The 12,006-nt window shown below is 41.4% G+C and overlaps 1 protein-coding gene across 2 annotated transcripts in view; it reads left to right on the top strand.

Annotated features, from left to right (window-relative positions):
- Window positions 1-12,006, top strand: part of LOC142290308 (interleukin-1 receptor type 2-like) — a 73,363-nt gene that overhangs the window by 18,815 nt on the left and 42,542 nt on the right. For both annotated transcript variants that reach the window (XM_075334267.1, XM_075334268.1), the window contains exons 2-3: window positions 103-188; window positions 3,570-3,816. In XM_075334267.1, coding sequence (XP_075190382.1) covers window positions 104-188; window positions 3,570-3,816 — 332 coding nt within the window. In that variant the 5' untranslated portion in view covers window position 103. The remainder of the gene's footprint in view (window positions 1-102; window positions 189-3,569; window positions 3,817-12,006) is intronic.

Genomic DNA, 12,006 nt, shown 5'->3' with positions numbered 1-12,006 from the left:
AAAGGCAGCTTTAAAAAAATAAATAAATAAAAATATATAATCAATAAATGACAAATTGCTTAATTTGGTCCTAGTTGATTCAGCAGTTTTTCTTTTTTGCAGAATGATTTGGTTTTCATTGATCGTGTTTGGAACATATTTATTACAGAAGACATCTGGATTAAATGTTTACCGGTTTCACACTGGAGGTAAAGTGTCATTATGAATGCTCATGTATTACATCATTGATAACAGTAATGTTATATCTGATTAAGTTAACGCTTTGAGTCAAATACCTACAAGTTGATTGTGCCCTTTTTTCTGCTGATTCTTTACCTAAGGGGTACTTTGCACGTTGCGTCATCGCTACTGCGATATCGTCGGTTTCAAATCGAAAGTGACGCACATCCGGCGCCGGTAACGACGTCGCAACGTGTTAAGCCTAGATGCGCCGATAAACAATCGCAAAAGGGTCGTAAATCAGTGATCTGTGTAGTGTCAGACATTTTCATAATGTCGCACCAATAGGAGATACGATGTTGTTCCTCGTTCCTGTGGAAGCACACATCGCTGTGTGTGAAGCCGCAGGAGCGAGGAACATCTCCTTACCTGCCTCCACCGGCAATGCGGAAGGAAGGGGGTGGGCGGGATGTTTACGTCCCGCTCATCTCCGCCCCTCCGCTTCTATTGGACAGCTGCCGTGTGACATCGCTGTGACGCTGCACGACACGCCCCTTTAGGAAGAAGGCGGGTCGCCGGCCAGAGCGTCGTCGCAGGGTAGGTAAGTGCGTGTGAAGCTGCCGTAGCGATAATGTTCGCTACGGCAGCTATCACAAGATATCGGATGTGCGATGGGGGCGGGTACTATCGCGCTCGGCATCGGTTAGCGATGTCACAGCGTGCAAAGTACCCCTAAGAAAAGCTCTATCTGATCGTGAGTACAGGTAAATCTTGCGTATCTTATCTAGGGTACCAAGCTCCGCTGTCAGGTATGGCATTACTTAGGTCTTCTTTTGCTCTGTATCTCTGTTACAACCTGCTGATGACACTCTGTGAACACTAAGCTCACTTCCGTCTGAGAACATCCTGCTTGAAGCCTCACAATGTTGAGGTACTGTTCATCAATTGTTTGGTGTCATCTTGGTGTCATGATGTCAAATGTGAACAGCATGATGAGGAGGACTGTTTAAATACCAATTCTAATTGAACCCTGAAATTTATTGGGCGATTAATGACTCAAACACCTGTTATGAAATTTGAAATTAAGTTCCTTATTAGAGAACAGCAAGTAGTAAAAAAGTACTGAAATGTTGGACATGTGCACTCAAAAGTTTAGAGAAACGTCACATTAAGTTAACCTGAAAAGGTTAGAGTGCATTTTAGGATCATCCTGAAATTTCACCCAAAAGCCAAATATCTGTACCTTTTTGTGAGTAGTGTATAATGCCATTTATTTATCATATTTACTTTAATGTCCAGCCCCTTTAAATCTATACCTCAATTACAGAAATTGATCAGTTTCAAACATATATAAGGCCAAACTAGAAACTCCATTTCCAGATAATTGCAGGGTGATTTTCCCCTCATCAGTGCAAATTAGAACTGTTTTAGCTGTATGAAATGCCCCTGCCAGGGAATATATGGGGTAATGTTTCTCCTAGTGGAGAAATGGAGTGGAGAATGGAGTGCCAAGTTGGTTTAGGGAGACTTATAGGCCCTGCAATGCTTTAATGGAATTTTCAAAGTAGCCTCTTCAGAGAGAGAGAGAGAGAGAGAGAGAGAGGGGAGAGAGAGGAGAGAGAGAGAGAGAGAGAGAGGGAAGAGAGAAAGCGAGAGGGTGGACTGGAAAACTGGTGCCACCTATTGGAAGTAGCAATCCTAAAAGTCAATATCAACTCAGATGTCATTGCCCTTTAACCCCTTCACGACCTTGGACGGATCTATCCGTCCAGGATCGTGTCCCGTTAAGCCCCGCCCCCTGCCGCGGGCAGGCGGCGTGGATCGGCACACATATCAGCTGTTTTCAACAGCTGACATGTGTGCCTGCTAGCCGCGGGTGAAATCGCTTCCACCCGCGGCCATTAACCCCTTAAATCTTGCTGCCAAAGTCTGGCAGCAAGATTTAAATGCGCGCGGCCATGTTTGTTACTTACCGCCGCCCCCACCGGAAGTCACGTGTGTTATCACGTGACTATCGGTGGTTGCCATCGTAGCACAGGGTCATGTGATGACGCCTGCTGCTACGATGTTTCACTTTCGTTTTCCCTCGGCCGAGAGCAGAGGGAAAACCAAAATGACTGAATCTGCTGATTACAGCTGTATTGCTGTGATCAGCAGATAGCGATCAGCGATCGGATTGCTTATTGCTATAGCCCCCTAGGGGGACTAGTAAAATAAAAAAAAAAAGTAAAAAAAAAAAAGTTTTAAAAAATAATAAAAAAAAAAAACCTAAAAGTTCAAATCACCCCCCTTTCCCCCCATTGAAAATTAAAGGGTTAAAAAATAAATAAATATACACATATTTGGTATCGCCGCATTCAGAAATGCCCGATCTATCAAAATATAAAATCAATTAATCTTATTGGTAAACGGCATAGTGGCAAAAAAATTCCAAACGCCAAACTTACGTTTTTTGGTCGCCGCAAGTTTTACGCAAAATGCAATAACAGGCGATCAAAACGTAGCATCTACGCAAAAATGGTACCATTATAAACGTCAGCTCGAGACGCAAAAAATAAGCCATCACTGAGCCATAGATCCCAAAAAATAAGAACACTACGTGTTTCGGAAAATGGCGCAAAACGTGCGCCACTTTTATTGGACAAACTTGTGAATTTTTTTTAACCCCTTAGATACAAGTAAACCTATACATGTTTGGTGTCTACAAACTCGCACCGACCTGAGGCATCACAGAGATACATCAGTTTGATCATATAGTAAACACGGTGAATAAAACATCCCAAAAACTATTCTGCGATGTCACTTTTTTTGCAGTTTTTCCACACTTGGAATTTTTTTGCTGTTTTCCAGTACAATATATGGTAAAACCTATGGTTTCATTTAAAAGTACAACTCGTCCCGCAAGAAACAAGCCCTCATATGGCAAGATTGACGGAATAATAAAAAAGTTACGGCTCTCGGAAGAAAAGGAGCAAAAAACAAAAACGCAAAAATGGAAAGTGTCCGGGGGCTGAAGGGGTTAAAGGCATAACTATTGACTTTTAAGATTCCTACTTTCAAATGATGACAATAGAGTTCAAGTCCTCTTGCTCTTTGAAGATAATACTTGCATATTTAAATTCCTAGAGGAGCATTGCATGGCCTATAAATCTCTCTACACCAATTTGGCACTCTCCACAAGGAGAAATTTTACCCTTCAGACCTCCTTTTATGCCCACACACCTAACAATGTTGAAATAAATGTGTATATAAACTGTATATTAACCTTCAATTTTGAACATAGCTTTTAAATGTTGATAAACATTCTACATTTTCTACAATCTTAGTGTTTGGCACCACGTAAAATGTAAAACTTGAATATATATTATAAAGCGAGAGTAACATGGTACTTACTTGTGTAATCCATATAGGGAAATGTCAAGATCAGATCACACATTTTTTGGGTCATTATGTACTAGCTGAAGAGCTAGCTACCATTGAGTGTCCAATCTTAGAGTATAAAACGCTGGACCTTTCTCTGCTTCAATTGGTTTGGACTAGAAACGGATCGGAAATCCTGGATACTGCAGGGGAGACCAGAATCCAGAGAAAAACAGACGTCTTGTGGTTCTTACCAGCTGTAGAAGAGGATACAGGGATCTACACATGTATTTTGAGGTGTGTGATACTTTGTAATATTACATTTGACTCAACAAATATACATTTTGTATCTCATACTGTACAAGGAGGCTGTCCACTTTAGACCTGGAAACAGTAAAGGTTTCCACACTTGCTTGTTATATTGTTTTCAGCATCTAGACCCAATCTTTGTCCCACCTGGATGTTACTGGGCATGAAGAACATGTGAATCTTTATAGGTGGCCCTGGAAGAAGGGTGCCTGCTAAAGGGAGAATTCACAAAATAATTTCCCAAACACTGTACTTTCATATGAAAATTATTTTTTGGTATATTAATTAGGCCCTTACATACTAGTGCATTATGTAAATGCATGTGCCAATTAGTGGAGGAGTAGCAATTTGGGACATGTAAATCATATGCTTGCAGTGGTGCGACCATTGCTCGAACCATGCATTACACACTCACAGTCCGGTTTTATGTATCGATGAAATACCGCCCACAGCCCAGTCACTCAGGAACATTGGGGCCGGCCGCGGTGATGTTAGGTCAACTGGAAATATACGTGATGTCACTGGACATAAAAGTTCACGGAGCCTGGAGAGTCACGCGAAGGGGATGAGCACAATAGTGCTGCTAACAGGCATTATTGACAACACAAGGTATTTGAGAGAAACCATTACTTACAATCACAACTCACAGTGTAGAGAGCAGTGGTGATGGTAGCCGCTCCCCTCCATCCCATGACTGAAAGTTGGCAGCTCCTGGGAGGAAATAACTTAATTTTCTCCTGGTAACTGCACTTTGAATAAGGCAGCATTGTAACGCTGTTTACCTGCAGCTTGCACGTATATCTACAGATTATGTATATTCTGAGGTGACAGATTCTCTTTAAAGAGTTAAATATTTTAGTGTTAATTTTGTTTCACGTTACACCCTCAAACTTAAATGGGTTTTATTTGGATTTTATGTGATATACTAACACTAAGTAGCAAGTACACACGTGGTCAAAATTGTTGGTTCTCCTTGTTTAATGAAAGAAAAACCCACAATGGTCACAGAAATAACTTGAATCTGACAAAAGTTATAATAAATAAAAAAAATCTATGAAAATGAACAAATGAAAGTCAGACATTGCTTTTCAACCATGCTTCCACAGAATTTTTTAAAAAATAAAACTCATGAAATAGGCCTGGACAGAAATTATGGCACCCTCCTTAACTTAATATTTTGTTGCACAACCTTTTGAGGCAAGGAGACTTCTGCACCTCTCGACGGGTATTTTGGCCCACTCCTCAAGAGCAAACTGAACCAGTTGTCTCATGTTTGAAGGTTGCCTTTTCCAGACAGCATTTTTCAGCTCTTTCCAAAGATGCTCTATAGGATTTAGGTCAGGGCTCATAGAAGGCTACTTCAGAATAGTCCAATGTTTTCCTCTTACCCATTCTTGGGTGTTTTTAGCTGTGTGTTTTGGTTCATTATCCTGTTGCAAGACCCATGACCTGTGACTAAGATAAAGCTTTCTGACACTGGGCAGCACATTTCTCTCTAGAATACCTTGATAGTCATGAGATTTCATTGTACCCTGCACAGATTCAAGAGACCCTGTGCCAAATGCAGCAAAGCAGCCCCAGAACATAACTGAGCCTACTCCATGTTTCACAGTAGGGACAATGTTCTTTTCTTGATATGCTTCATTTTTCTGTCTGTGAACATAGAGCTGATGTGCCTTGCCAAAAAGTTCAATTTTTGTCTCATCTGTCCATAGGAGATTCTCCCAGAAGCTTTGTGGCTTGTCAACATGTAGTTTGACAAACTCAGGTCTGGCTTTTTTATGATTTTTTTTTTCCAACAATGGTGTCCTCCTTGGTTGTCTCCCATGAAGTCCACTTTGGCTCAAACAACGACGGATGGTGCAATCTGACACTGATGTTCCTTGAGCTTGAAGTTCACCTTTAATCTCTTTAGAAGTTTTTCTGGGCTCTTCTGTTACCATTCGTATTGTCCGTCTCTTTGATTTGTCATCAATTTTCTGCCTGCGACCATGTCCAGGGAGGTTGGCTACAGTCCCATGGATCTTAAATTTCTGAATATTATGTGCAACTGTAGTCACAGGAACATCAAGCTGCTTGGAGATGGTCTTATAACCTTTACCTTTAACATGCTTGTCTATAATTTTCTTTCTAATCTCCTGATGCAACTCTTTCCTTTGCCTCTTCTGGTCCATGTTGAGTGTGGTACACACTATGTCACCAAACAGCACAGTGAGTATCTGTAGCCATATATAAAATCCCACTGACTGATTACAAGATTGTAGATACCTGTGATGCTAATTAGTGGACACACCTTTATATAACATGTCCCTTTTGTTACATTATTTTCAGAGGTATCATCATTTCTGTCCAGGCCTATTTCATGAGTTTTATTTTTAAAAAAATTCTGTTGAAAAGCAATGTCTGTCTTTCATTTGTTCATTTTCATACATTTTTTTATTTATTATTACTTTTGTCAGATTCAAGTTATTTCTGGGATTTTCTTTCATTGAACGAGGGGTACCAACTATTTTGACCACGTTTGTATTTGTGATGTGTAAAGAAAATGACTCATGGTTTACTAAATATTTTAAAATTATAAATCTGAAATATATGACATGCATTTGTATTCAGCCCCCCCTTATTCAATAATTTGTAAGACCATCTATTGCTGGAATTACTACTGCAAGTCTTTTGAAGTATGTTCTACCAGCTTTGCATATTTAGACGTTGAAATTTTTCCTTATTCTTCTTTGCAAAATTCACTGGCTCAGTGAGATTGAATGGAGAGCGTCTGTGAACAGTAGTTTTCAAGACTTGCTACAGAGTCTCAATGGGATTTAGGTTTGAACTTAGACTAGGCACTTACACATGAAGATGCTTTGCTCTAAACCATTCCATTGTAGCTCTGACAATATGTTTAGGTTCATGGTCCTGCTGGAAGGTGACCCTATGTGCTAGTTTCAAGCCTTTTGTAACCTCTAACAGGTTTTCCTCTAGTACTGCCCTGTGTTTAGCTTCATCCATCTTCCCATCATCTCTGACCAGCATCCCTGTCCCTGCTGAAAAAACATTCCCACAGCATAATGCTACCACCACCATGTTTGACTGTAGGGATGATGTTTTCAGGGTGACATGCAGTGTTAATTTTCCATCGCACATAGTGTTTTGCATTTAGTCAAAAGAGTTCTACTTTTGTCATCTGACCAGAGCACCTTCTTCCATATGATAGCTGTGTCCCTGCATTGCATGGCCTGATTTATAATTTTAATATATTTAGTAAACTATGCATCATTTCCTTTACAATTCATAAATCTTTGCTACTTATTGTTGGTATATCACATAAAATCCCAATAAAATACATTTAAATGTGTGGGTGTAACGTGAAAAAATGTAGAAAACATCATGGGTTATAAATACCTTTTCAAGGCACTGTATATATACACACACACAATCAAGGCAGACAAAAGTATTCAATTAAGTAAAATGTCTCTAATAACATACAAAGCACCATTACCAGATGTGTGATAAAACAAAGAGGACGTAAGAAAACTCCCACTGTGCTACATTAGCCCCTAGCAATGCAACCTATAGCCTATGAGGTTTGTATATACCCAATGAAAAATGTTCCTATTGATAGCAACAAGCCAGAAGCCATACAGCACAATATTAGTCTAAGTGGACTATAAAAAGAGGCATACAACCAGAGGTGGAAACTAAATGGAGCCAGTGCACCAAGGGAGAAAAATAGATGATTGTGTGTTGTATCCAACTGTTCTTTTCCTGAAACAATGGAAAATAAGAGGGGGCAAGGCAGGAAAAAAGAAATTCCTGATACATGTGTGCATTAGTGTGATCTTTAATAAACCAATCCCAATGGAACACCATCCATGAATATGCATTGCCGGCAGAGGACTGTCAAAGATTCTGGCATTTGAAAAAATGTATTGCATCGACAGTATAGATGAGTGGATCAATTCATATAGCGTCAAGTTCAAATCGAATCTCCTGAATTTAGCGGTTTCACACAAATTCAAAGACTTTGAAATTCAATTTGGGGTTCCCCAAAAAAAAAACAAACTTGCCTGGTACCATTTCCCAACAGAGGAAGCACCAGAGAGCGGGCGAGTGTGTTTTTGAGTGGCCATCACAGATCAGCGATCCCAACACAGTTTGTATGGCAGAGTCGTTTTCCATCTCCAGAGTACAGGATAAATTTCTCTCCTGTAGAGTGTAAAATATTATATCAGCAGGGTCCTCGTTCATTGTTTTGTAGCTTGAGCGTAAGTGCTTATGATCAGTTGGGTTTTCTCTCTCACCTGTAATGTTTAAGCCCTTATGGTCAGTGGGGTTCCCTCTCCCTACATGTATTTTCTGAGCAGTACAAGATAACTAATATTGAGATTCATGCAAATTTATTCTCAGAAAATTAAAGTTTTGAGAAAAATTAGATGAAGCTGGTGAATTTGAATGTCTAAAGATCCATTAATTTCTGGTAAGCAGGTGATGTGGACTATGAGGAAAACTCAATGCTGTTTCTCTGGAGTGTTCTTCCCATTGATTAAAGGGAACCTGTCACCAGATTTTTACCTATTAAACTAAAAGAAACACATCACCTTCTGCAGCTCCTGGGCTGCATTTTATGAAGGTGCACCTTGGCCCTGGCTCCCCTTCCAGACCCCAAAAATAACTTTATAAAACTTAGCCATTAGGTATGCTAATTACCTTGGTTGGCCAGATGGGCGGGCTCATTTTATGCTCCTTTATCCCCCTCCTGCCGCTGATCGCCGTCCTCCTTTCTTAATTGACGGGATGACGCCCTCCGTCATCCTCCTCGTCTCATTTGCAAATCTCACACCTGTGCAGTTAGGTCTGCTCGTGCAGGCGCAGTTCGCTCTACCATATCGCAGCTAGAGCAGAAAACATAGCTGCCCTAACTCGCGCCGGTGAGCTAAATGTGCAGGCGCGAGATTATGGCCAGGTACGAGCATGGCGCTGGTGAGGTCATGCACAGCGCCAACCTTACCAGCGCCATGCTCAGACCCGCCCATAACCTCGTGCCTGCGCATTTATCTCACTGGTGCGAGCTAGGGCAGCTATGTTTTCTGCTCTGGCCGTGATATGACAGAGTGAACTGCGCCTGCGCGAGCAGACCTAACTGCACAGTTGCGAGATTTGAAAATGAGACGAGGAGGATGACGGAGGGCGTCATCCTGTCAATCAAGGAAGGAGGACGGCGATCAGTGGCAGGAGGGGGATAAAGGAGCAGAAAATAAGCCCGCCCATCTGGTCAACCAAGGTAATTAGCATACCTAAAGGCCAAGTTTTATAAAGTTATTTTTGGGGTCTGGAAGGGGAGTCACGGCCAAGGTGCACCTTCATAGAATGCAGCCTAGGAGCTGCAGAAGGTGATTCTTTCAGTTTAATAGCTAAAAATCTGGTGACAGGTTCCCTTTAAAGCACCACTCCAGGGTTTTGTTTTTCACCATTGGAGTTGTACTTTTAATCTAAGATCCCTGCCTCTTACTCATCCTCTGGCATCTTTTTCTTTTTCCGTCAATGCTCCGGTCCCCATCTTGTGAACCCAACTTCTGACTCGCCAGAAGTCAGAAGTTACGTCACAAGGTAGAACGAGGCTCTCTTAGACTTGCATCATAGAGTGATCTCTGCCTCACTCCATGAAATACTGGAGCAGCCAGCAGATCATAAATTGCTGGAGAGTGACGAGAGTGGTGATAGAAGATGGAGGTGGCAGCAGATGAGTACATGAATAGGGTCAGAGAACTTAGATTAAAAGCACCATTTAAGTTGTAAAAAAAAACATTGGAGGGGTCCTTTAAGGGTAGAACATACTTTTCGGGGAGATGAACTGCATGATCAAGTTGCCATGCAGCCTAAATGGAATGTGATCTATGAGGGTACGAATACTTTTCTGAGAGCTGTAGTATGAAAATCAAACAGTACTAAAGTTGGACGACAGCTATCTCCTCAACACTTCCTTTAGGCTTGAACCCTCAACTCAGTAGAGCATTCCTGTGTTCTCTATTGGAAAAGCGGAATAAGCTGTTGTCAGACTCATCTGACAGCAGCTTATCTGCCATGAAAAATAATGGATCATTCATGAGTAATTCTAACTGATCCTTATCTCCTCTCACAATATCTGTCTGGAAGAGTTTGAGGTCTCCATACACATGTATATGGTCAACTTTACATCTTCACATTTCCTAATAAGGCTGTAAAGAGGCAGATGAGAAATACTGTAAAAGAGGATCTATCAGTTTAGACATTACATTGGACATTGTTTCCTCACATGAGGTTAAGAAATTTTCCAGTCTCGTCCACTAAACACTATCATTTGTAAACTCTATTAGTCATGTAAAAATGTAACATTTTCCATGGAATGCATCCAACTTTTTGCTGTCAGTTGTTTCATATTGTGCTATGAAGGATCTTGGGATATTGGTAAACTTATCTGTACTTCCTGAATGTATTGCTTGACAAAGCTCTAAGGGGCCGATTCTTGAAGATGTTTTCACCAGTTTCTGGCCAAAAAAACACCATCACCTGTCTTAAAAGTTTGGTGCAACTCAGAGTTACACAAAATGTTTTGTGACCTTAGCCTTTTGTCATGGCCAACTTTGTCAAAGTAGGCAGAGCTGGGACAGAACATGATGAAGCCTACCCTTTAATTCATCAATAATTTATACCACTTTAGTAGCATACATTTTACAAGAAATGTACTCCAGTCAAGTAAAGTCTATTGACGGTTAACTTTCGGAGCTTTGCTACATTGCTAAATTTAAAAACACTGATCATGTCACAACTGTTGCACCCAGTATTTGCCTACATTATGTTGCTCTCAGATTAGGTAGCAAAAACCTGCTGAGAGATTCCCTTTAATGAATCAGGTTCTTAGTGTCTTTTTAGTCTTGAGAAATGGCCGAGATTGCACTTCCTGTTACAGCATGGACACTTAACAGTGGCACCGCCTTGAGACAAGTGGATCTGAAATCTACACTTCTAGAAGATGAAATGAGCCTGAAATGCCAAAGAAATAAATGTTGTAAATGCACTCAGCATGTAAGCTGTGTCTTAATAGTACAGGGTCTTCATCCTGAGACAATATCTAGTCATCCTGTATATTTTTGCTTTAGTATACTTTACACCTAAAAGCTAAAGAGAAATTCAACTTGGTCATTGTTATGTGTTCTGGCTCAAGCGCTTGGCTTCGTTTGCTTCCTCTGTGGCCCACTCTCTTTATACTTGTCCATGCCAGGTTATTGTGATAACCTTGCAAACACCTCTAACATCATCACCTATGACTTTTCAAGGCTGGCTCAGTATTGAGAAAGCTTTGCTCTTAGCAACCATACTCTTTCTAGGAGTTGCTTTACCTTCCACTTGGTCAAGCTGCAGATAGATATCTGTTAGGGGTACTTTGCACGTTGCGATATCGCTACTGCGATGTCGTCAGGGTCAAATCAAAAGTGACGCACATCCGGCGCCAGTAACAACGTCGCAACGTGTAAAGCCTAGATGCACCGATAAACGATTGCAAAAGCGTTGTAAATCGGTGATCTGTAGTGTCGGTCATTTTCATAATTTCACTGCAGCGACAGGTACGATGTTGTTCCTCGTTCCTGCGGCAGCACACATCGCTGTGTATGAAGCCGCAGGAGCGAGGAACTTCTTCTTACCTGCCTCCACCGGCTATGCGGAAGGGAGGAGGTGGGCGGGATGTTTACGTCCCGCTCATCTCCACCCCTCCGCTTCTATTGGCCGCCTGCCATGTGACGTCGCTGTTACGCCGCACGACCCGCCCCCTTAGGAAAGAGGTGTGTCACCGGCCAGAGCGACGTCGCAGGGCAGGTAAATGCGTGTGAAGCTGCCGTAGCGATAATGTTCGCTACAGCAGCTATCACAAGATATCGCATGTGCGACGGGGGCGGGTACTATCGCGCTCGGCATCGCTACCATCGGCTAGCGATGTCGCAATGTGCAAAGTACCCCTTATTGTCTGCTCCTGACTTAGATTTGACTACCAGCATTTATTTCCAATCTCAGTTTGCAGACTACCAACTTTTTGTAATTGTTCTAGGTACTGTTCACAACTCAAATTTTGCAATCAAGATAATTAAGTTTGCTTATTAATCACTGCTGTCCTGTGGTTAACCATATGTGTGCTGCAAGCATACAACT

This window comes from Anomaloglossus baeobatrachus, chromosome 2, assembly GCF_048569485.1.
Source record: "Anomaloglossus baeobatrachus isolate aAnoBae1 chromosome 2, aAnoBae1.hap1, whole genome shotgun sequence".
Taxonomy (NCBI): domain Eukaryota; kingdom Metazoa; phylum Chordata; class Amphibia; order Anura; family Aromobatidae; genus Anomaloglossus; species Anomaloglossus baeobatrachus.
The sequence above is the reverse complement of the archived record's forward strand: the minus strand, read 5'-3'. Positions and strand labels throughout refer to the sequence as shown.